The sequence below is a fragment of the Danio aesculapii genome, chromosome 8, assembly GCF_903798145.1.
Source record: "Danio aesculapii chromosome 8, fDanAes4.1, whole genome shotgun sequence".
Taxonomy (NCBI): Eukaryota; Metazoa; Chordata; class Actinopteri; order Cypriniformes; family Danionidae; genus Danio; species Danio aesculapii.
The window spans coordinates 42,562,391-42,589,644 of record NC_079442.1 but is presented as its reverse complement, the minus strand read 5'-3'; the positions used below and the strand labels follow the sequence as shown (position 1 = coordinate 42,589,644).

The following is a 27,254-nucleotide window of genomic DNA, read 5'->3' as shown; positions in this document are numbered from 1 at the left end:
CATTGCTTATGTTGCGATTTGACTAATACAGATGCATACATTGCGATATTGCTGCTGAAACAATATATTGCTCAGGCCTTGTCTATATGCTTTCATAGAGCACCCAGGAGGTTTTATCACAAGTTGTTTACATGTTGCAATAAAATGTGCTAAATTTCATTAGAAAACAAATGTGAGTTTTTAATACAAAGTAGCATGACAACAGCATAAAAGTGATGACACCAGAAGCCTCGCACATTCAAGAAACAGGTCAAATATAACGCATGTAATCTAAACGTTTATGATGTAATTTGTTGTTCAACCTTCAAATAAATAGTCTGACAAAATGTGTTGTCATGTGAAGATTGCCATGGAAATAAGTCAAGGATGTGTTGATCATAATCCACAAACCTGAACACAAAACTGCAGTCGCTGTTAGAAGTGCATATTCAGCCTCGGTTACTGCAATCGTCACCATGCTATGAAGGAAATTTACCACAGATCTCAAGAGCTCATCATTCAACCCTGATCAAAGAAATAAAGCACAAGCAAAGACAACAAAACATTTAGTCAATGCATTTTTGCATACAATTTTATTTTCCCAAGCCATGTTTCCATCCACCTATTTTGAATTTGCGCATAAAAAATGGTTGATTGGAAATTCCAAGATGTGCATAAGTTTTGAAAATGCACATAAAAACATGCGTATAACTGAGTAGGATAAACTTTTTATTCAATAGGAAAAAAATGAACTACATAAACTACGATTCTAGTGTGCACATTAAAAGTCATGTGATTTGGTTATAAGAGATCACGTGATAATGGACAAACCAGCAGGCTGAGCACATTGTAAAACATCTGAAATGTCAATTCTGAAACACCTTAACCATTTCAGGATTAGATGATTATTAATTACCTCCAGAACTGTCAAGAGCGTCTGTGCTCGGCATCGTCTTCTGAGGCCAAGTCATTTGTTAATAAAGAAAAGATTCACGCAGCTTCTACTTCTACTCACACAGCAAACTCCTTTTCTACTTTTGATATCTGGTGCCAGTTAATCAGGAAGTGACGATTTTGTTCTCTTTAACTCATTGGATGGAAATGTTGCTTCATTCGCACGTCTTATATGCGATAATGGGAGCATAAATTTAATCAGCATCTATAGGTGGAAAAAATAGCAACTGTATGTTATGTGAAATTCAACAAGGCTCTATAGGCCCTTTCAAACCAATGATGATAGCTTTAATAATAAACTAAAAATCATTCAAAATGTCAAAGAATAACATCACCTTCAACCCAACTACAATATTCATTTAGCAGTTGCATCCAAAGCAATTTACAAAAAGTAGTGATGGGTCGTTTTTTTAAACAAATCTTTTATGTGACATGAGAATGAGGATTCCTCTCAGGGAGTGATTCGTTCATTCGCGCATGCGCACATTTGTGCAGGTGGAGTAGAATTAGTTCATTTTTCCAAGTCTTCAATCGGGTTTTAGTCGTTCGTTTATCACATGTAAGACAGAAGCCAATCACATACATTTAGAGCCGGAAAAAGATTTGATCCGTTCATCACTCAAGTCCTCAGTTTGAGATGATTATTCATCACATGAAAGACATAAGCCAATCATATGCAGTTAGAGCCGGAAAAAAAATTTGATCCGTTCTATTTCGAGTCCTCGGTTTGAGTCGTTCATTCAACACATGAAAGGCAGAGGCCAATCATATGCATTTAGAGCCGGAAAAAGATTTGATCTGTTCATCTTTCGAGTCCTCGGTTTGAGTTGTTCATTCAACACGTGAAAGGCAGAGGCCAATCATATGCATTTAGAGCCGGAAAAAGATTTGATCCATTAATTTCTTGAGTCTTCGGTTTTGAGTCATCTCCTTACATGCTGTCACATGATGACGACTCAAAAACCAGAAGACTCAAAAGGTGATCTAATCATGGGTGTTTCTGGCTCAGATTGTGTACATTGGTTAAGCTTATATGGGACTGTCAGTGTCAGGTGAACAAACGACTCAAATTTGAAGACATGCCAGAAGAGGTGAGCTGACATAATCATGGATAAAACATCAGGCAAATTGAACTAAATGACTCAAAAAGATTTATTCATCTCAATGAACGAGACTCAAAAGTCCAAGGCAGTAAAATGATCTGAACTTCCCATTACTACAAAAGAGAGACACAAACAAATGATAGCAAAAGACAAAGAATCCCCTTTTGCTTTTCATTGGATGGAAAGCAAAGGGCAGGGCTGTGATAAAATGAAACGCTATTGGCTGTTTTCTTAAAGGGGAGGAGTTACTCTGTCCCACCCTCTCTTCAATTTCCAGTTGAGATTGTCACACATCGAATAAAAAAACTGCACATTTCAAAGCACTTCACGAGACCTTTAAATAACAGCACACAGAAGTTATATCTTTGGAATCACTTTCAAAACATGTTTCCTGCTAATAAACAGACAGAATCAGAATTCATCCAAATGTTAAACAAATAACAAAACAGCAGCGCATGCTTAGAATAAAAAGAATTGTATCAACATAGATTACCTGAGTGTGTCAGTATCCTGTGGCTGTTCCCATTCTTGGACTCTAAAGTTTTCACCCAATCAGGGTTTGAGTTATTCAGATTTGCTGGGTATAAAGCTGGTGATAGAAAACATGACAGTGACTACATTTACATGGACATCAATGATCGAATTATTAGCCTTAATCTGAATAAGACAATAATATGATTAAGGTTTTACATGAGTTGCTTTCTGATTGTTCCTCTCATGATCCCGTTTTACATGTTATATCGATTAACGTCAGTACGTCACCAGGCTATTCACGTTTCCTCCTAAGTTCATGTGAATTTGGATGTTTCATTTTTAATTTGTCGACTTTAACTGCAGTTTGGCACTTTCATTCAGGAAATGTTCCTGCGCTCGTTCATGCCCCTGTGACAAACTAAGGTATTGGATGCGAGTATGAACTGCAGGAGGAGTGTTGTTTTAATGGAATTTGAGACCGCACGCCAATTGGAAAGAAAAAACCTTGGCATTTCGCAAGTGTGTGTGTGTGTCTGTGGTCCTTTACTGACTCCGTACATGCAAAGAATAGTGTCAAACCGTGTGTGTATGGACTATCATGTTGCAAAATGCAGCGGAAAGTCCTACATGACGGTAATAGTTTGATTGCGGTGTTTACATGTCTGTAATAATGTGCCTGAAAATCGTTCTTAATTCGAATTCTGTTTAGTTGGATTATGACTTCAGTGAGATGACGTGGAGATTTATGTGGTAGACTCTTAATCAGAGTATTGTCTTAATCGTATTATTATTAACATACTCAGTGAGTCAAAAATTAAGCAAAATTTACCTGTTGAAGTAACAATAGCACTACTATTAATAAATCTAATCAGTTGTGACATCTCAGATACCTAATCCAACACTCTATTTCAGTTGAAAATACCGTCAATTAGGGCTGTGCGATTAATTAAAATCGTATCATAATTGCGATTTCAACATGCGCAATTTTTAAATCGCCTTGCAGCACGATTTTCCCACAGTATGCTATTTGAATGCAGCGTGCCTAAACAGAGTGCGAGAACAAGAGACTGAGCTTAATGACAAATAGGCTGCATAAACAGGGATGATGAGTTCAACACAGGAGGACTTGGTGCCCAAAAAAACTCATCATCTGTGGAGTGGGATTACTATGGATAGAGGAAGGCTGATGTATCGCAGAATCAATTCATTTGTAAGTCAGTCAGATATTGCATCTGAAAGCGCGAGGCTCATCGCTTCCTTCAGCATTCAACACGCTTTGCGCTCGCGTTTCTTTGTCGTTGCTCAGCGACCATCAATAGGATGACAAACTAACAAAACATTGCTGCAGTTTCGAAAATTAAAAAGCACTGGGATCAGTGATCGCTCAGTTCTTGTTAGGTAACTCTCCGTGCGCTTGCAGAAATCTGAAAGTAGAGATGTTTTCAACTGAGTGCGCCTGGAATATGCGCGCACGTCACTCCCAATATCCATGCAAGCTGCATATCTCTATTGGAAATAACGAACTTGTGGGCGCAAAAGATGCAATATTTAAACGGAAAGAAAATTGTGATAGGTTTCTTTTGTCCATATCACACAGACCTACTGTCAATACAAGTACAGCAGACTATTATTGTAAAGGGTTAATTCACCCGAAAATGAAAATCCTGTCATCATTTACTCACCCTAATGTCATTCAAACCCATAAGACTTTTGTTCATTGTCTGAACATAAATTAAGTCTTTTTAATCAAATCTGAGAGATTTCTGTGCTTCCAGTAAAAGTCTATTTACCCAGGACTCTGATGCTCAAAGCTTTCATTAAGAGATCAAGGAATAAATCCATATGAACATAGCGGTATAATCCATCTTCTATAGAGACACAGTCGCTTAATATGATGAAGAGATTTAATTTAATTTTAATTTTTGCAGGGACAGAAATGTCTCACATTTGATTAAAATGTCTTCAATTGCCTTCTAAAGATGAACGAAAGTCTTATGGGTTTGGAATGACATGGGGGAGTGATTAAATGATGACAGAATTTTAATTTCGAAGTGAACTAACCCATTAATGATTAATCACTGAAATATTCAGAAAAGTTTAGAATGATAATTAGGAGGTGTTAAAACAGACCATGAGTAGATTTAGCACTCGTTGATTACTTTTGAAATCTGCACTTGAAAATGGTGACAGCAGATTTCATTTATTGTATGTGATAATGTGCATCATTACCAGTGCTAACACTTGTCGGGTTCTCAGAGAACTGTTGAGCTAGGAGTAGGAACATAACTTCAACCGAAGCGCTGGAGAGAAGCGTGTTCTGGTCAGAACTATCCAAAAGATCAAACCCTAAAAAAACCAGTTGGACACATTAGTTGCATTTAGATGCATACTGTGATCTGAGAGAAGAATCTGAGTAAAACCTGACCAGGTACGCTCCTCAAAAACTGCAAAAGCTTCTCTGTCTGAGGTGGAGTCAGATGGGTATTTGTTAAACTGGACCATAGAGGTACCTAGGAAAAGAAAAAGATCAAATCACTTTTATTGTCACATCATCAGCAGCACGTGTACTATGATGAGTGAAAAGCCAAGGTGCTGGCTCCAGAGAGAGCATTATACAACAACATACTGTCAAAAAACAAATCGGTATATAATTAGCAATGTTGACAGAAATAAGAAGTCATAAATAGGTGTACACATACTGGTGCATGATCGGATGCACCATTTACACACCATTTTTGTTGTTGTTGACACAAAAGAGAAGAGAAGTCAGTAGTTGTTTCCATCCAAAGATGTGAATTAGACTTATACACAAAAGTGGAATACTGCATTAAACATTTGCGAATAAAGCAGTTTCTATCCAATGAATCAAAGAGAAATCGTCACTTCCCAATAAACTGGGGATATATATATGTATTCATTCATTCATTCATTTCCTTTTCAGCTCAGTCCCTTTATTAATCAGGGGTCGCTACAGCGGTATGAACTGCCAACTTATCCAGCATATGTTTTACGCAGCAGATGCCCTTCCAGCTGCAACCCATCACTGGGAAACACCCATACGCTCTTACATTCACAAACATACACTACGGACAATTTAACTTATTCAATTCACCTATAGCGCATGTCTTTGGACTGTGAGGGGAAAACGGAGCACCCGGAGGAAACCCACGCCAACACGAGGAGAACATGCAAACTCCACACAGAAATGCCAACTGACCCAGCAACCCTGCTATATATACAGTTGAAGTCAGAATTATTAGCCACCCTGTTTATTTTTTTCCCCAATTTTTGTTTAACGGAGAGATTCTCAACACATTTCTGAACATAATAGTTTTAATAACTGGTTTCTAACTCATTTCTAATAACTGATTTATTTTATCTTTGCCATGATGACAGTAAATAATATTTGACTAGATATTTATCAAGACACTTCTATACAGCTTAAAGTGACATTTAAAGGCTTAACTAGGTTAATCAGGTTAACTAGGCAGGTTAGGGTAATTAGGCAAGTTATTGTATAACGATGGTTTGTTTTGTAAACTATTGAAAAACTAAAGGGGTTAATAATTTTGACTTTAAAATGGTGTTTAAAAAAATTACAAACTTCTTTTATTCTAGCCAAAATAAAACAAATACGACTTTCTCCAGAAGAAAAAATATTATCAGACATACTGTGAAAATTTCCTTGCTCTGTTAAACAATTTGGGAAATAAAAATAAAAAAAATCAAAGGGGGGCTAATAATTCTGACTTCAACTGTATATATTAATTTGCTGCGATAGGAGAAGCCACCGTGGGCCATTTTTCTTATATAATAAATAGGGCTGCACAATATATTGTTTGAGTATCGAGCATCGCAACGTGTGTGTCTGGAATAGTCACGTCGCACGATATGCAATGTTGAGTCCGGATTAAATTTGACCAGAAACCACACATGAGATTTGTGGAGACACTGCAGAATTGAATCATAATAGAGTAAATTATTTATCTCCTGCAAAGTGTTTTGAGGCCTGTGACTATGTGAGCAGTTTAACAGAGTGTAAAGCATTTTAATAGCACAAAAGAAGTTTAATAATAATTCATTTTATTGAATCATTTATATGATGAAGACTTTGCAATGTTATTTTACATTTAATTATTTAATTCTAAAAACCATATAGCACAGTTTATTTCACTTTAATAATGCCCCATTGTGTTTATTTATGACTGTAGTTTGTTTATTATATGTATATACTAACTTACAAAAAATCCATTTATATTTCAGTCCCCTACAGAATCATCTCAATAAATCTAAATGGATGACTTTACAAATAAAGCTATTCAAGTCATCTGGTGAAACTGTATTTATATCGCAATATATATCGCAGAGAAAAAAAATATGGCAGTCAAATTCTTCCAATATCGTGCAGCCTTAATAATAAATTACTTATAATAAATTAGTAGAAGAAACAAAATGAACATGCGTTGGCTTGAGGAGGCATAAGATGCTCAACAACATTTCAGATGTTTTACAATGTGGTCTGTCGCTGGTTTGTCCATTAATGTCGTCATTCAAATCACATGACTTTTTAATGAACATGCTGGATTGTATTAATTAAATGTGTGCCATAGTAGTTAATGCACATTTTTTAATCAGATAAACATTTTATTTTACTCAGTCTATCCTACTGTTTTTTCAAATGCTATGCACATCTTGCCATTCCCATTAAGCAATGTTTGTGCAATATTCCAAAATGCACATATAAAATATGTTGATGGAAACATAGCTAATGGCTAGTGGTTTCCAACATTCTTCAAAATATATATTTTTTGTGCTCAACAGCAAAAGTAAACTCAAACAAGATTGGCGAGTAAGTTTTTACTTTTGGGTGATCCCTTAAGAGCAGTGGGGATGAATTCTGCATTTTGTAATGGAATTTAAAAAAGAAAAAGCATTTGCATACCCGACAGTGAGTGTTGTCCTGAATTATGTATCTACGAAAAGCCTCAACAATTCTATTCAGAATGCATCTCTGCTCTCTGGAGAAACCAGATGATACCTACAAACAGCATTATTCAAGAGAAAAGAGTGAATATTTATCAGCTTTGAAATATCCCTCAACTCAAATATAATGTTTGGGAAAGCTAAATAATGTGAGAGGGTTTTACCCGTGTGTTGATTCTGCTGGTGGACGAGACGCTTCTGCTTTCAGAGTAGTCGTCTTCAGCTCTTGCTGATGATCCATTGTGTCCTCTGTGTTTGGAGCCCTTCCTCAGTCTCTTTGATTGGCATTGCACTTCTGTAAGCAGACCTGGCAAAAACACAGCAGCGATCAGCTAATGCTGACAGTGCTTTTCTGTTAAGCAGCATCGGCTTCGGTTTTCCCGAATCCATATCTCAAAAAGCATATTTTGTGAGATTTAAAGTCAGTGCAGAAGGTTTTACGTCAATCTCACACTCTGCCAGCATCCCGACGGCTCTGCATTTGCGCAGTCTGCAGTCCTGACACTTTCTCCGCATGTACATGTCCATCTCACAGCTTCCGCCACTCTTGCAGTGGTACACAGCTTTTTTAGTCACGCTGCGTCTGAAGAAACCTAAACCAAGAAAAAAAACATGGCACTTCCGTTCACAGGTGTGGTGATGGTATGAGTTAATAGCTCTGAAAAACTTTCCTGTGGTCATCAAGGCTCTATTTATCTGAGGAAAATTATTTAGCATTTTAACACGATCTCTTTCTGTTTTATACATTTTAAAATGTAATTTATCTCTGAAATGAAAGATTACTTTTTCTTAATCCGTTTCTTCATTACTTCAGTCTTTATTTTAGACGATCCTTCTGTAATCATTCAAATATGTGACCCTAATATGGACCACAAAAATCCGTCAATTGATCAAAGTTGGGAGTAACGAGTTCCACAGTAACACATTACTGTAGTCTAATTACATTTTTGAGGAACGCAGTAATGTAATGAATTACATTGTGTAATTTGATTACAATTACTAAAGTCAGTGTAATTGCATTACTAACGTTCCTAGTTTTAGGAAGAAAAAAATTCTGTTCGCATGCGCCTTATAAAACTGCAGAGTGGTTGCTTCAAGTAGGAATACAGACATTACTTAACTTCATTGAGAGCATAAACAAAATGATTGCTGTAAAATTCAGTCTAAAGAACTTTCCACTGCAGCAACTTGTTCAAGCACTTGAACAGAAAGCATTCTACAACAATACTTGTCGAGTACATGTCGCACACGCTCGCATTTCACAGGCGCACTTATTTGAAAATCGCGAGTCACGTGACAAGAACTGACCAATCAGCTTGATACTTTGTAAAAAAATACACATTTTGGTAGACTAATTACCTCAGACAAACACAGAACACCCAAACACTGCAATGCTTTTGCAAACTATGGATGTCAGAGGTTACAGGTATCCAGCTTTCTTCTTTTGTGTTAAAAAAGAGAAGAAAAACAGGTTTAGAACATGTGAATGATGAGACAATTAAGTTTTGGACGAACTCTTTGGGTGCTTTGACACTTGGCTCATTTGCCTAGACCGTACACAAATTTGAATGTCCCCCTTTGCCACATTCTCAGTTGGTTTGTGTTCACACTGCCTTTTTTCCTTCTGAACCCCGGTACGCGTCATTGAGCTGCTGTGTTGTACGGCTGTTGCCAGCTGATGGACACAAAAGCAAAGCGCCAAAATGGAAAGACATCTGCACACCGCAGTCATTCTGCTTTTACTGAATCTTTTGGTTTTGGACATACAGAAAGCGACTCGTGTCTATCTGCCGCAAAACTATTATAAATGTTCAAACATAAAGTGATGTCCTGCAGAATCTGTTTTTGGGCATGCAAGCAGACATTATCACTGTGTTTTGCCCTGGCTCAGTCCTGCTTGTCAGCAAGGTACAGTACGTGATACACAGATACACACACAAGATTGAACGTTAAGAAAATGATAGTTTGTTGTACAGTTGGCCCAGACCACCTCTTTCAGGCAGACTTGGGTACGGTTCGTGGGTGCGCACCTGAGCAGAAGACAAGTTCACACTAGCTAAACGTACCATACTCTGACGTCAAACGAACCTGGGTGCGGACAAAAAGTGTTGGTGTGAAAGCTCTCTTCAAGTCTTTTGAATATGATCAACCCATTGTGATGTTTTTCAGTGAATATTAAATTACTGAAAGAGATGCAGTTTGAAAAGTAACTTCAAAGTAAAAGAATTAGTAATCTGATTACTTTTTACATGTAATTAATTAGTAATGCAATCAGATTGCAATTTTCCAGTAGTAATAAGTAATTTGTTCAAATCGATTACTTTTAAAAGTAACTTACCGAACTCTGATTAAGTCAGTGTCAATTTTGGAAATGAACATTTATCACATGAAAACTGCCAAAAAAATATCTGCGCACAAGTTTTGACGTCCGGGGTCACATCTTTTAATATTAATGTTGAAAACCGTGACTGCTAGTCATTTTTGTGCAGTTCATGATAATCTTTCTGTTGCATTTTAAACTTTTGCATGAACTTTCATTGCAAAAGATAATTGTCCTGTAATTCCTATCGGTTGCATTTTACAATTTTGCATTAACTGTCATCTATCATATTTATCTGTAATTTCTAAATAGATAGAAATAATTAGTTTCAAAAGAAAATAAAACCTTGACGGACTTTGTCCACAGCACTGTTTTAAACTAATAGCAGATTTGTTTTTATTGCATTTATTTATTTTGTTTTGGTCATTAGGAAATCACGGTTCAGTTTTGTAAATTTATTTATGTATTTTTATGTACTTATTTACACACATCTGAGATCACCCGAACCCCTGTAAACAAAACCAATACCTCCTCTTCCTTTCCCAAACTCACCACTTGACAACCCCAAAACATTATTAATTCTGAGTATGCCTCACATAGGTGAGTGGGCTTGACAAACCACCTGTAGAAAACACACTACTTCATCTCATCTCTCTGACACTAACCAACACTTGCACCAGACACAACCACTTTATATAAAAAAACATTGTGAATTTATGAGTGTTCTTCACACAGGTGAGTGGGCTTTACAAACCACCTGTGGAAACACTCCTTTGCTCTCTCTCTCTCTCTCTCTCCTCTCTCTCTCTCTCGTCTCTCTCTCTCTCTCTCTCTCTCTCTCTCTCTCTCTCTCTCTCTCTCAAAAACAAAACTCCCCCCCTCCTAACTCTAGCACTGAATTCTCTACATTTATGTATTCATTCTGTGGCTATTAAAAAGAAATAAGCCTCTTTGAAATGTCCCACAAGGTGACACGGTGGCTCAGTGGTTAGCAATGTCGCCTCACAGCAAGAAGGTTGCTGGTTCGAGTCCCGGCTGGATCAGTTGGCATTACTGTGTGGAGTTTGCATGTTCTCTCTGTGTTGACGTGGGTTTCCACCGGGTGCTCCAGTTTCCCCCACAGTCCAAAGACATGCGCTATAGGTGAATTGGATTAATTAAATTGGCCATAGTGTATGCTTGCGTGTGAATGAGCGTATGGCTGTTTCCCAGTAATGGGTTGTTGCTGGAAGGGCATCCGCTATGTAAAGCATATGCTGGATGAGTTGTTGATTCATTTCGCTGCGGTGACCCCTGATGAATAAAGGGACTAGGCTGAAGGAAAATGAATGAATGAATGAATGAAATATATCCAACATTCAACGTCCTGCTTTATAAAAGAGAATCCATGCTTGTCAACCTAAATACTATGTTTTACTTCTACTCAGGAAGAGGCATCATGCATTCATGTTGTCCTAAACCCAGCACTAGGTTTTGTGAGTGTCCAACCTTTGCATCCCTCACAGGTGAGGGCATTGTAGTGATATCCCGAGGCTTTATCTCCACACACCACACACAGCTCATCCTGGCCTTCACTCGAGCTCCGTGGCCCATTCTGGGTCTTTCAGCACTGGAAGACCAACAATGCTGGCTCTGCTGTTTGAGCTTTGGACCTCCATATCAGGCTCACAGGTGTATTCAGAGCACTGATGGCTGTAGGGGTATGGCGGGGTTGCATGCTGGAACATTTTGCGCCCCGTACATGGAGAACTGCACGTTGACAGGACTAAATGGTTGTTGGCCATAGAGAGGGCTTTGTAGATCCGGTTCCTGGTAAGAGCAGCTCAGAGGATCCACAAGAACATCTGCCGGGAATAGAAGAACATGAATGAAACGAGTGAAAATGTTTCACAAGGCAACACGTTCACATGATTCTTGAATTACCTAATGACTTTATGAGGCCGTTGGGATGCAATAAAAAAAGCCCAAGAGCAAGACCTTTTGAATCTTTTCTGTCTCTGGAAACAGGATGCAGCTGAAGAGGTTACAGTTTTGTTTATGGTTATTATTTGCTTTGTAGCTTATGGGGTTTTTATAACCATACAGAACGGAGCCTTCCTGATGTTTTTCTTATTCTGTCTAAGGAGGGAAGGTTACGAAGATGGATTTTAGATTTCGGTTTCCCCTTTGAGGGAACACGTTGTCACAACTGGCTGCATTTTTGAAGCACATCTGCAAAAGACTTTTTATTCCCATCTGATGGACATGCAGGAACTAATAGTGACCAGAGCAAGAGAGATGTTTTGCATGAGAAAATCTTAATATTGACACTTTTTTTGTAAATAGGCTAATTTTAAAACTCCCCTAGGGTTAAACAGTTGAGTTTTACTGTTTTTTTTTTATCCATTCAGTCAATCTGGCAACAGCACATTTATCTTAGCTTAGCACAGATCATTGGATCAGACAAAGGCTATATATGTACTACAGAATACACAAGATGTGTCACTCGTATAGTTTTGAATGGAAAAAAGTGTAACGGTCTATATGGTGAATGAAGCCCCGCCTACTAGCACAGGAACCAATCATCGATCGATCGATATAGACTGACATTATTCCAGGGGAAAGCTCAGACCAGACGTGTGCTTTTACGAAAGTTAGTGGTCAACAAACATACTGGAATCTCAGTGAATACTTGCTTCACAGACAAAAGAAATATATCCACTTAAAGCTTGAAACCTGTGCTTTTTAAATAGCCAGCAACACTTGAAAACAAAAGTTTGTTGGTTTTGTAATCTCCTCAAACGCGCACAAACTTGTAAACAAATCTGCCGAAGTGCCATCTGACGAAGCATTATCTAGAAGATGATAGTGTGTATATCAACCATAAATGAGGTTAATGTCGTGATATCGTTTCTTTTGTGTGCACATGAGCATTAGCTCAGGCAACCTGAAAATATGTTGATTTTATTTGATTCAAACATTTAGAAATGAAACTTATGGGACAGTTGTTTAATTTTATTGGTGGTTCCAATGCCCAAGCATACTGCCTGAGAGGCCTTTCAAAGATGGCCACAGAGTGAAATGACTTGCCTTAAAGTGACTTTGGATCAGATTAGACTATTAGCATCTTACACAAATATTTAAAAAAAGAGCTTTGATCATTTTGCTATTTAAAGCTTGACCGTTCTGTAGTTACATTGTATACTAAGACCTATAGTGTACTAAGGCACAATAATCAAAGAACTTTGCTGCTGTACCATGCCTTTAGCAGGAACAATGATTATACAGTACCTGAAAATAGTCAATAGTGCTTTCTGTCGGTCTTAGTACACAGTGTAACTACAGAAGCGACCAGCTTTAAATAACTCTTTGTGAATTTTTTTTAGCAAGATGCTAGTGGTCTAATCCAGAGGTCCTCAAACCTGTTCTTAGAGATCCACCTTCTTAAAGAGTTCAGCCAAAGCCTGTTGAAGGCAAGCCTGAAATAATTAACTTAAAATGCATAACGGCTAATGCTAACACTGCCTTTATAGCAGAATGCAGGGAAGGATACTAAAAGCTGATATGCGATTGGCTAAGATGTGCTTCACATGACTAAGTTAGTGCTACGGGTCAAATGGTGGGTAATACAGACATTGTCATCTTCCCCATAGTAAGAAAATCTCTAGCTCAACTGCAACCCTGATTTAATACAACTGAACCTACAACACCAAATCAGAAAATGTTGGGTCTGTATGGAAAACGCAAATAAAATGTAGTGATTTCTAAATTTACTTTGACTTGTATGTTATTGCAGACATTACAACAAACATTATTTAATGTGTTCCTCATGATTTATAAATATATACATACTTTTTTTTCAAGATAAACATGTATTCCAATTTGGTTCTTGGAGCACATTTAAAAAAAAAAGTTGGAACAGTAAAGCATGTAGCACTTTGTAATGTTACCATTCCTTTTTACAGCACTTGGAACTGAAGACCACCAAGTGAAGAAGTGGTTTCAGGTTGTAATTTTGTTCCATTCTTCCTGCAAACAAATCTTAAGGTGGACAACAGTACAGGGTCTTTGTTGTCGCATTTGGAGACGGGTTGGGATTGCAGGCAGGCCAGTCAAATATCTGTATCCTCTTCCTCTGCATCCAAGACCTTGTGTAGAATGTGGTTTTGCATTGTCTTGTTGAAGTATGCATGGGTGTCCCTGGAAAAGATGACTTCTTAAAGGCAGCATACTGTGCTCTAAATCTCTGTATACTTTTTAGCATTAATGGTGCCATCACAGAAATGCAAGCTAGCTTTGCCAAGGCTAACTTGACCATGACAGACCCTGGCTTTTGGACTTGCTGCTGGCAACAGTCTGGATCCTTTCCTTCTTTGGTCCAGAGCACACGGCGTCCATTTATCCCAAAACAATACCTGAAATACTGATTCATCTGACCACAGTACACGTTTCCACTGTGTGATGGTCCATCCCAGATGCCTCCAAGTCCACATAAGTTGACAGTGCCTCTGGACACTGGTACTTTTGGCACAGAACAGTTTTAATGGCATTTGTGGATGTAACTACGTATTGTGGTACTTGACAAAGGTTTGCCAAAGTATTCCTGAGCCCATATGGTGATAAGGCTTATAGATGAATAAGGATTCTAGATGCAGTGCCGCCTGAGGGATCTGAGATCACAGTTGTTTAGCTCAGGCTTGCCTTCTTGTCCTTTGCGCATTGAAATTGCTCCAGATTCCTTGAATCTTTTAATGATGTTATGCACTGTTGAGGGTGAAATATCCAAATGTCTTCCTATCTTTCTTTGGGGAACATTGTTTTTAAACATTACAATAATTTTTTTCACAAACTTGTTGGCAAACAGGTGATCCTCGGCCCAGCTTTGCTCCTAAAGGACTAGACCTGTCTTGGATGCTGCTTTTGTACCAAATCATAAATACTATACCCTGTTGACATCACCTGTTTCAAAAATCATGAGGAAGACATTCAATAATGTTTGTTGTATTGTCTGCAATGAAATACAAGTCAAAGTACATTTAAAAATCACTACTTTCTTTTTTAATTTGTGTTTTTCCATACTGTCACAACCTTTCCTGGTTTGGGGTTGTATTAATTAATACCTGAGCAGCACTTGATACCCACAGACAAGTATTTGATCAGGGTTGCAACTGAAATCTGCAGGAAGGTAGATCTCCATGAACCGGATTGGTGACCCCTGGTCTAATACAGTTCATTCCTTTATCTAAGCTTAAAAGTGCTCCTGCCAGACACAGAGATCGGCTGAATTGATTGAAAAGTGGTAAAACTAAACTGGGGAGTGTTCCTTTAAATAAAATTGATTCATCAAGCCAATTCCAACAAATCCATCTCTGTTTTTATATGTCATCCATAAATATCCTTCTGCAATGTGGTGGTCTCTTTACTGGCTTTCAATCCTGTCTTTTCGCAGATGTTTTATGTCCTGTTACAGCTAGAGCATAACTTTCCGGTGCTAGCATCTATTTGTAAACCACTGGACTTTTTCATAAACATTCATGCTGGTGAGAAGCTGAGCTACATTACTGTCATTGACTGACCTTGCAGACACCACAGTGAATTAAACGACAAAACCAAACTGACAAAGCATTATTCAAACAGTAATTGTGTCTTAAGGTGACGGCTTTGATATAATATTTGGACATTCAGATGTAATGATCTGGTGAATGACATAGACAAAACACTGAAAAATACGTAATCTGTTTTATGATCATAACATGCCGTCAGAGCAAACGCTTATTCAAGTGGCTTCTTTTCAATAATTGTCAAAAGTGCTGTGCCTCCGTTATAATTTAATAGTTTTAAGAGTATGGCTAAAAACCTGTCCTGAGTCATCAGAGAATTTATTTATTTGTTTGGTTCACGTAATATATAATTTTATAAAATATAATTTTATTTAGTTTTTATTCTAGTGTCCAGGTCACCTAAAACAGGGTGTCCACAGAGTCTTAAAAAGTATTAAAAGTTGGTCAATCGATTATTCGAAAATTAAGGCAATAAAAGGTTCTAAAAAGGCTTAATCATGTTTTTACAAGGTGTTCATTCTTGTTCAAGTGTTGTCCAAAGTATTGGACTCCAAAAACGCATAAATATATTTATTCTCCTCCTAATAATAACAGTGGTGTGCTCGATCCACACGATTATTTTGGGGTTCTCCGTCCGGGTGATGTCACGTAATTTGCGACAAACGCGGGAAGGTGATGTGACGCTTTCCACATGAAGCAAAACCATAGAGCGAAACAGACAGCAAAATGGGAAAGAGTAAGTTTGCAAACTCCTGGTTGAAGAAAGACGAGTTTAAACAGTGGCTGAAGCCTGTCGCTGAAAACAAACGCATAATTTATTCTTTCAAGCTTTGTTTCTTCCGAGCATATCTGAGTTCTGTTGTGTGGTTGTTCTCCATTGATTTATTTAACTACAACTGTTTATTAACCACTGTTTATTAAGTTAAAGGTTTGATACTGATTAGAACTTGAAGTTGCGATGAGGTCTTAAAATATTCTGAGAATGTCTTAAAAGTCTTCAAATGACCTTTAGGATTCCTGCATATGCCCTGTAAAATGTTTTTATTAGCAGTTAAAGTGGCATAAAGATTTATTATTGCGAGGTCCTAAAAACTCTTCAAATTTCAGAAATGAAATTTTAGACCTTACAAAGTCCCTTAAGGCGATACGGTGGCTCAGTGGTTAGAACTGTCGCCTTACAGCAAGAAGGTCTCTGGTTTGAGTCCCGGCTGGGTCAGTTTGCATTTGCATGTTCTCTCTGGGGGAAAGCGGAGCACCCGAAGGAAAACCCATGTGAACACACAGTCCAAAGACATGCGGTACAGGTGAATTGAATAAAAATATTCAATTCAGGCGACCCCTGATGAATAAAGAGACTAAGCTGAAGGAAAATGAAGTCACTTAAATTCACTGAAATATGGTGTTGTTGGTCTTAAGTCATTTTAAACTGGTATCATTTTTTTTGTAAAATTACACAATCGGTACAACCAATAATCTAACTAAAAAAATATAAATATATAAAAAATATATATATTTATACGTTTAATAAAAGATACGTTTATTAAGTTTATTTACCAGTTTGATTTAATTATCTACCTAACAATAACATTTGTTCATAAGTTCTCCATGTATTTATGGTTACCTGATGAGGATGCACACTTGGACACACTGTTTATTATTTACAGGGTGTCCATAAGTATTAAAAAAGTATTAAAAGTTGCTAAATCAATGTAGAGAAATTTAAGGCCTGAAACGTCTTAAATGCTATTTTGCAAGGTATTAAATTTTATATCATTTTTGATTGTGCAATGTATGCAAAAGTTTGCCTGAAATAAATCTGTGAATATCAGGATGCTGTGTAGTTTATGAAATCCTACTAGATTTGACATCATACGGCTCTGTTTACTGCAGAAACCAAAGCAACACCATTATTTCTGCAGTCCTATAGGTGCTAACTTAGCTAGATTTAATCGATTTTTATTCAGGATATGAATAATGTTTTAGTTTTGGATTAGTTTCTTACATTATTTTTAGTAAATATACTGCAAGTTAAAATCTCGCCTGTGCTTCCGGTTGAAAGTGGTCATAAGGTTTATGACCTTAAAATGTATGGAAAGAGTTATAAAAACTATTAAATTTCACTCTCTGATTGCTGTTTATACTCTCATTATACTTTGTTATCATTATTAAAACTTTTTTTTATTAAAGAGAAGTAATGCTGAAAAAATATATATGTATATAGTTTGCTTGTTTTTACACGTTATTTAAAATATGTGGCTAAGAAATAGCTAAATTAGAATTATATATATATACACACATTTGAAGTCAGAATTAATAAATTATTAGCCCCCGTGAATTATTAGCCCCCCTGTAATTTTTTTCCCCCAATTTCTGTTCAACGGAGAGATTTTTTTTCAACACATTTCTAAGCATAATAGTTTTAATAACTCATTTCTAATAACTGATTTATTTTATCTTTGCCATGATGACAGTAAATAATATTTGACCAGATATTTTTCGAGACATTTCTATACAGCTTAAAGTGACATTTAAAGGCTTAACTAAGTTAATCAGGTTAACTAGGCAGGTTAAGGTAATTAGGCAAGTTATTGTATAACGATGGTTTGTTCTGTAGATTATTGAAAAAAAATTTGCTTAAAGGGGCTAATAATTTTGACCTTAAAATGTTTTTTAAAAAATTAAAAAACTGCTTTTATTCTAGCCGAAATAAAACAAATAAGACTTTCTCCAGAAGAAAAAATAATATTAGATATACTGTGAAAATTTCCTTGCTCTGTTAAACATCATTTGGGAAATATTTAAAAAAAACAAAACAAAAAAAACAAAGGGGGTCAAATAATTCTTCAACTGTATATATATATTTTTTTTTCCACCGGCCATTAGGAAAAATAGTTTTGCCCTGTACATTATTCTTAATTTTTCTTTGCACTTTTAACTGATTTGTTTCAGTTTTAATAATTTCAGTCTTTCAACTAAAGCTAGTCACCAATTATATATTTCACTTTCTTTTTTTTTAAATGGTTCCCAGTGACTTTTTTAAAGAATAAACGCAGTTATTCTGGGTCTGAGTGACACAAGGCTGGGTAAATGACAAAATGTTAATTTCTGAGTAAACTATCCCAACTATTCCAGTCTTGTAATTTGTTACAGCATCAAAACATACAAGAGCAGATGTACAGTTGAAGTCAGAATTATTAGCCCCTTGTATTTTTTTTTCGGATGAACAGAGAACATTTTTCAACACATTTCTAAACATAATACCTTTAATAACTCATTTCTAATAACTGATTTCTGATATCTTTGCAATGATGACAGTTTATAATATTTTGCCAGATTTTTTTTTATCAAGATACTAATATTCAGCTTAAAGTGACATTTAAAGGCTTAACTAGGTTAACATAGGCAAGTTATTGTAGAACGATGGTTTGTTCTGTAGGCAACTGAAAATAAATATTGCTTATGAAGTCTAAGAATTTTGACATTAAAATGGTTTTAAAATAATTGAAAACTGTTTTTATTCAAGCCGAAATAAAACAAATAAAACATTCTCCAGAAGAAATAATATTATAGGAAATACTGTGAAAAATGCCTTGTTCTGTTAAACATCATTGGGGGAATATTTGAAAAGAAACAAATCAGAGGGCTAATCATTTTGACTTCAACTGTATGTAAAAATGTAATCTTACCATAGTACTGCGAATGGTCTGTGATGTCAAAGGCATCTGAGGTGGTGAGGTAGCCGCTGACAGACATGCTCATCTCAGGATCTGTCCCTTCTCTCATCTGATCACTGGATTCTTACTCTTCACAGAGATGGCCCGGATCTAAAAGAGCACACACAAACTTTCACTCTCCATACTTAAGGGTCAAGATCCACTGCTTGCAAACATTTCTTCAACCCTAGAGAAAGCTATTTTAGTCATGACTGTCACGAAAAGGTTATCCCAGAACACTGGAGGCTGTGGAGGTCTGTGTCTGTGCTCCTCTGGGGCTCTGAGAGGATCTGAAGAGCATGGACTGTGAGAATAAGAGCATAGATGAGGCCCGTGTGTCCAAACAGCTGCTCTGGCACACGTTTCACAGAGAAGGCCTCACAAAGAGAAGTCCTGTCCCGGTCATTCTCTACAGGTTTAGCCTCTAGTTGACTCTCAGCATTCAGCAGCAGCTGTGTGAACGTACCTGAGCTCACATCCTGGTCCAGGAGCACAAAGCAGACCTGCAAAACACTTTGAATCTACTGTACTGGATCCAAAACTTAGACCGTTTTGGCTTTTTTTGATTTTGGCAAAAGTCTCGTTTAGAAACCAGTGCAATTAAGTGTCAAGTTAATTGTTTTCACTGTGAAAAATACACTCACCGGCCACTTTATTAGGTACACCTTATTAGTACCAGGTTGGACCCCCTATTTGCCTTCAGAACTGCCTTAATCCTTCATGTCATAGATTCTACAAGGTACTGGAAATATTTCTCAGAGATTTTGGTCCATATTGACATGATAGCATCATGTAGTTGCTGCAGATTTGTTGGCTGCACATCCATGATGCGAATTCTTACGTTCCACCACATCCCAAAGGTGCTCTATTGGATTGAGCTCTGGTGACTGTGGCGGCCATTTAAGCACAGTGAACTCATTGTCATGTTCAAGAAATCAGTCTGAGATGATTTGCGCTTTATAACATGGCACATTATCCTGCTTAAAGTAGCCATCAGAAGATTGGTACACTGTGCTCATAAAGGGATGGACATGGTCAGCAACATTACTTGCTGCATTGACACAATGCTCAATTGGTACTAATGGGCCCAAAGTGTGCCAAGAAAATATCCCCCACACCATTACACCACCAGCCTGAGTTGTTGACAGAAGACAGGATGAATCCATGCTTTCATGGTGTTGATGCCAAATTTTGACCCTACCATCTGAATGTCGCAGCAGAAATCGAGACTCATCAGAGCAGGCAACGGTCTTCTAATCTTCTGTTGTCCAATTTTGGTGAGCCTGTGCGAATTGTAGCCTCAGTTTTTATATGTACAGACATGTGTGCGAAGATGCCACAACATCCATATCAGAGACGTCAACAAGTCCACCATCTTGGAAAGGTCAACATTTGGCCATAATGTCTTCGGTGGTTGAACTATAATCATACAAAGCTCTAATAACAAAATCTAAATGAAAAACTTTTGCATCAGATGCGCATTTACTAAGGGCAATGCGAAACTTGCATGTTGCGCTGCTTACTCGAATAGTAATATGTTGTAGTAACCGCACACTCTGACATGCCAAGGAAGAAAAGACATAGGCAAAGCCGTTTTTACAGTGTTTTGGGTGCACAAAAGTGTTTTTAGAGCTTCATATGATTACATTTGAACAACTGAAAACACACTTAAGGTTTTAACAATGTTTTTGTTTTGTTTTTTTCCTGGATTTTGTACATCTCTGGAGCGTTGCTGTTTATGGAGGGTCAGAGAGCTCTTGGATTTCATCTAAAATATCTTCATTTGTGTTACGAAAATGAATTGAATCTCTGGATGGATCTCAAGGGATTAGAACAACACATGGGTGAGTAATTACTAAGAGAATTGACATTTTTGGGTTAACTAACTCTTTAATGCTTTGAGCGCTCATCAGCTGAGTTGCATGGCTCATGAGTTCTCAGAAACCTCCAGTGCTCAATACGTCAAAACATTGATGCCAAAAAACAAATCTGTATCATTGATCAATTCCACTGACTTCCAAATCTGCATCTCTGAAGGATGGTTCCTCCAGTTCTCATTAACTTTATCTTACAGTAACTCTCTGTGTGGCAGTATGGGTTGCTCTGTTTCCCAGAGGACTGACAAAGGGACATGCAGCTCATCTCTGGAGCTGAAGGGAGTGTTTATACATGCTGTGTTTGCCACGGCTCTGTTTGTCATGCAGTTAATCTTTGACATTGAAAAGATTGAGGACTGCAGGAATCTAACCTTCCCACCCGATATACTTTAGACCCCATGGAGGGGGTGGCCTTTCCTGAAAACTCAAATTAAGACATGGCCGCTCCACGTGCCCTCTCGTGTCCCGCTCGTTGTGTTGACAGAGAACATCCTCCATGGCGTTATTGTGGTAGCATCTGAAAGACGCTGACCTCAGTTTGGCTGTGTCGAAATATAGATATCATTAGTGCCTCTGAGACCCAAGGGAGGGGAATTTTTGCTATCGCTCCCATGCCATCCATCACAATATCTGTGGGTTCTTTCCTTTAAAGAAAAAACTTTGCACGATTAACAAAACAACCTTCTTTGAACTTCTGGGACGGTTTGGTTCCAGATGGGGTTAGAGAGAGCAATGCTCCAATGTGTTTAAACACTCATTCATTTTTCACAAGAACATAAATAGCCACAATGTAAATAAACATGGCTTTAGTGTATGATAACCATTGCTCACTTTAACAAAATAAAAATAAAGGTGTTTTCACAGCTATGCTATAGAAGAACCATTTTTAGTTTTACAAAGGGCCTTTCTGAGAACCATTTATTCTTAGTGTGAAAAACAGTTTATCCAGCTTTTTCACAATAAAAAACTTTTTCTGAGATGAAGGTTTCGTCGAGCTATGATTAAAAGGATAGTTCACCCAAAAGTGAACATTTCCACAACCTTTCTTCACTCTTAAAGTGGTTACTTTCGTCTATTGAACACAAAATAAGATATTCTGAAGTATGTTGGGAAAAACAGCCACTGACATCCATAGTAGGAACAAAATTTACTTATTACAGTTTCTTCAGTATGTCTTCTTTTGTGTTTAGCGGAAGAAAGAAACTCAAACAGGGTTTAGAACAAGTAGAGGATGAGTTAATGATGGCAGAATTATCATTTTTGGGTGAACTGTCGCTTTAAATAATAACTGATCATGGGCCTTCAGGTTATTAAGAGAATAATGCACATCATGCTCAGAAATGTCTAACTTTAGACAAAAAAATAACTGTCTAACTTTTCAATTATGATATTATATATTATAATATTATTAATATTTTATGTAATTGTATGATTTATTTGTTTTTATACTTTATACATTTTATAATTATGTAATTACATGTATCTGGTGTGGCTTTTACATCTGGTTGTTTACTTAAGAATATCAATTACTTAATTCAGGCAGAAGTTTAGAAACTGTTATTAAAAACAAACCGTTTAAATTATACATTTAAAATGTCGGGTTTCAACATCATGAGAAATAAATCACATTAATCACCACAATCATGAGTCTAGGAGCCATATCATGCAAGGTGCAAGACGTGTTTTGGCACGTTTTGTTGCTATTTTCAGACCAGCGCAACTTTCATTTTCACGCTTTTGCACCAGATTTGCTATTTAAACAACGTGTTTGCGCCACTTTGTGGACTCATGGGTGTGCCGACCTATAAAGTAGGTGTGTTAAGGCGCATTGTTGACGCGTTGCTATTTTGAGAAACTGAAATAGACCGCGCCATTGACCAACTAAAAGCTGGTCTGAAGTCCAACCCAAAGCTTGTTAGTTATGTGCCTATGCAGGTCCAAACGCTTACACATTGCTTAATATACACAGGATGTACAGCAACACACAAATATATTTACATATGAAAAGGATTAAAGGATTAAAATTTAAAAAAAAATTATTATTTTCTACATTAATATAAAAACCACTGCCTCCATGCCTTCATCACCTCGCGGAAGAAGAGGAGTTTAGGCGATTCATGACAATTTGAATTTGTATAATGTTATTATTATTATTAGCAGTATTGTATATTTTATGCATATTTATATTTGATTGAATAAAAACAAGTTTAGATTTGTTCGCCTGTGGGGTTTTGGAGATATATGCATCACCATATGGGCATAAGAATAGGACGTGTGCTTCGACAGAACATTTCTTATTATTGTTCATTTATTTGTTTGCTAGAAATGAGAACTGAATTTAGAAATAGTTTTTAAACAAATCTTTCCACTTAAAAAATGAAATTATATATATAGGCTGATGGATGTCTTCAGTGGAGTGTGTACAACACGGTTTCCTTATCCACGAAAGTAAAGGAGTAAAGTAAAAGAGAATGTAAAGAGACCAAATGGAGAAGTTTCTTCTTTATTCTAGTGCTGCAGATGCTCTGTTTAGCTGTTTTCTTGCTAGGGAAGCGTTCAGCTTTTTCACTTACAAAGTCCGCCATGTAAATAGCAAATGTACCATGGTGTGACGAAACTGACTCAAAGGGAACGTGAGATGAGACTCTGATTGATTTAATGCACGTTATGCTCAAAACACACCCATAACTCATTAAGAGAATAAACACAACCCTGTTAAACCATGCGGCGTGGCGACGAGCATATTTTTTCGTCCTTAAAACGTTGATAGTTTAATTTTTTTAATTGTCCTTTTTTAGCCCAATTGTCTTTAATTAAGGCACACTCAAAAACCATATGAGCATCACCTTAAAATCACACGTAAATCACAAGAACATGTAAAAGACATGAGAAAGGTGAGGTTTTTGTTATTAAGTGATTGCATTTTTGCTCACATAAAAATATACTGTAAATGACAATGAGCTTTTCGGTTTTATGTTCAAGTGTTTTAGATGAACATTTTGCTTGGACAAGCTAATGGAAGTACAGTTTGCATTAGAAGATCACTACCATCATGTTAAAAATAAAGACAGCAGTACACTATAAAAAATGCTGGGATCCACAAAATCGATTTGTGTTGAGACAACATGAAGGAATTAAGTTAGCTTGTTAGTTTTTACAATTATAAGTGGATTAAACATGAAACAATTAAGTTGTCCCGAAAAAAAATCTTAAGAATTGTGGTTTCAGCTCATTTTAAATACGTAATTTAATAAACAAAGAAACATCATTTGAGTATATATCCACTATTTCCTCATTTATCCATCTGTTATCTTATTTGATGTTAGCTGGTTGCTCATCGCCAGGCTTTGTTTACAGATTTAAGCATGAATCACTGACAGACAGTGCTAGACTAAAGTCCAGAGGTGCTGCTAGTGTTTTGAATGTAGGTGATTATCAAGAGCAGTTCATCGGGACAGACTGACGTAAGGCTGATAATGGAAATGTAAGGTATTCGAGGTGTAGATAACGCAATTGAAGCAGTCCGCTCTATTAAAAACAAAGTGTGCATTGATCAAATGGCAACTTGTCATTGATTTCTGCCTGTGCTGTTGACTGGAGTAGCAGCTCGCAGACAGAATAAACATGGAAGTGAATGTCTAAATGGCCGCTCAACAAATGCCAACATTTCAAACATTCTTAAGTTGTCTGTTGGATTTGGGATGTTGGGAAACAGAACTGTCACGATCACACTGACCCAACAAAGCCAAGAGCTGCAGATAATGAGGTCTGCTATGTGAGACTATTAACAAGCAGAACATTTGTTTAGCTAAAGAAAGCTCTTAACTATATGAACTCAAGCATCTTCAAAACTTACAGTGATGTTTTATTCAGTGTTGTTTAAGCATAATTCAAAATATATTATGGTTTAAACATTTAGAGCCGATAAGTTTTTGAATTAATAGTTTTAATAATTAAGCAAGGATTTATTAAATTAAAACTGATGTTTCAAAAGATTTTAATTCCAAATAAACATTAGATCAATTTGTTTAGTTTCTATCATTCAGAGAATTATGAATCGGTTTCCTCAAAAATATTTGATAATGAAAGATATTTCTCTACAACCAATTCAACATATTAAAATAATTTCTTTGTGTGACACTGAACACAGGAGGAATAATGCTAAAAATTGACTTTAATCTAATTTACTTTAAGAATATGTATTAACAAGCAGAACATTTGTTTAGCTAAAGGACTATATGAGCCATAAACTATATGAACTCAAGCATCTTCAAAACTTACAGTGATGTTTTATTCAGTGTTGCCTTATGTATAATGCAAACTATACTGTGGTTTAAAAGTAGAATTTTAATTAATAGTTTTAATTAGAGTAAAAGTGATTGTAAAGAATGCTACAAATGATTTCCATTTCAAATAAAATGTATTGATATTTATTTAGTTTCTATCGTCCAGAGAATCTTGAATCAGTTTCCACAAAAATGTTTGATAATAATGAAAAATATTCCTGTATAACCATTTAAACATATTAAAATGATTTCTGAAGAACTGTGTGACAATGAACACTGGAGGAATAATGCTAAAATTCAGCTTTGCATCAGAGGAATGCATCGTGTTGTTTTTAACAATATAGTAATAAGTAATATTAACAATAGCTTACTGTATCTATAGTAGTTTTGAATTAATGCTCGGCGAGCATAAGATTTCAGGTACAGATACAAGATGGATGGATAGAACAATAGATAGATAGATAGATAGAACAATAGATAGATAGATAGATAGATAGATAGATAGATAGATAGATAGATAGATAGATAGATAGATAGATAGATAGATAGATAGATAGATAGATAGATAGATAGATAGATAGATAGATAGATAGATAGATAGATAGATAGATAGATCTCCTCTAAATATAACAATTTTATATTTGATCATATTATCAAGATAAGGAACCAGGTTCAAGAAGTGCATTCTGGGATGTTTTTTTAAACAAAATATGCTTCTGTATAAAAGACAGCTGCACTTACTGACTTTCTTACACAATTCGATTTTATTAATGATTGAAAAAAACAAATTATTCTAATTTTTGAAAACAAATTCACATACACTGAGCATTTTATGAGTCACTTAACTTTCTAATTCCTGAAATACACATGCAAAAATTAATCCACGTACACTACCGGTCAAAAGTTAAGGGTCAGTTTGTTTTTCATGTTTATTTTTCTTTTTTAAGAAAATGATTATGTTCATCAAGGCGGCATATATTAAACATAAAAAAAGAGGAATTTTATAAATTAAATTTGAAATGACTGTTTTCCTATTGTATGTTGTTTCAAATGATTACTCTAGTCAATATTGCTTTCATTACAATTACCATTAATAATAATAATAATTATTATTAATATTAGAGTGTTTCTGAAGGATCAAGTGACTCTGGAGACTGAAGTAATGAAGCTGAAAATTCACCTTTAAATTCACTGGAATAAATAATTAAATAAATGATAAGCTACTTTTAAACAGTTCTTTTATAGTGCAATAACACTTCACAATTTTACAATCTGTACTGTGGTTTTGATCAAATAAATGCAGTCTTGGTGAGCAGGAGAAGCTTATTTTAAAACATTTAAAAATCCTACTGACCCCAAACTTTTGACCGGTAGTGTACATTGAGCATTTGACGAATCATTCAGTGCTGTCAGTGAGCAGAGAAAGCAGATTTCATGTACTCACCATGCAGCGCTGATGTTGCGTGTGCTGGATCTCTCTTGCGTTTGTGATGTTGACAGCAGTTCAGCCTGGACATCCAGCACTTGCCAAACACACATGCGTAAAACAAACAGCGCGTCCCTCCAACGCAAACCATTAATTCAAACACATACCGATATCTGTGCAACTTTAAACACAGGAAAGTCGATAATACACACACAAAAACGAAACGTTGAACATTATCCTGCCACCATAATGAGAAAACTCAACTGCCCTGTTGCCGTAAACGTTAAACTCAATCAAACAAAGATCCCATAAAGGGAGTGAGGAGCAGTTTAAGCGAAATAATGACTGATCATGCGCGATGTGAATGAGTGGCCTCATTAGAAGATTCCCAGCAGCCCCTGTGTTTATAAACAGCCCTAGTTCATCTAACTGATGGATGAACATTCGCTATCTCTCTCTGCTCTTCCTGCCGCTCCTCCGGCCAGCGTTTCACAACCGTCCGACACACTCCCACGTGTCACTACACAATTCAGCTGGACGCACGCAAACCCAGACCCCTTTATCTGAGTCCCAGACCCCCAGCCGCTCTCGTGCTCCAT

At 36.5% G+C, this 27,254-nt stretch overlaps 1 protein-coding gene across 1 annotated transcript; it reads right to left on the bottom strand.

Moving 5' to 3' along the window:
* Nucleotides 1–27,254, bottom strand: nr1h5 (nuclear receptor subfamily 1, group H, member 5). The gene is given in 13 exon segments (XM_056464021.1): nt 1–504; nt 2,530–2,625; nt 4,740–4,856; nt 4,936–5,020; nt 7,453–7,548; nt 7,658–7,800; nt 7,946–8,086; nt 11,302–11,385; nt 11,388–11,417; nt 11,420–11,522; nt 11,524–11,657; nt 19,040–19,177; nt 26,674–27,254. Coding segments are annotated over 12 exon segments (1,326 nt in total). The 5' UTR covers nt 19,137–19,177; nt 26,674–27,254; the 3' UTR covers nt 1–304.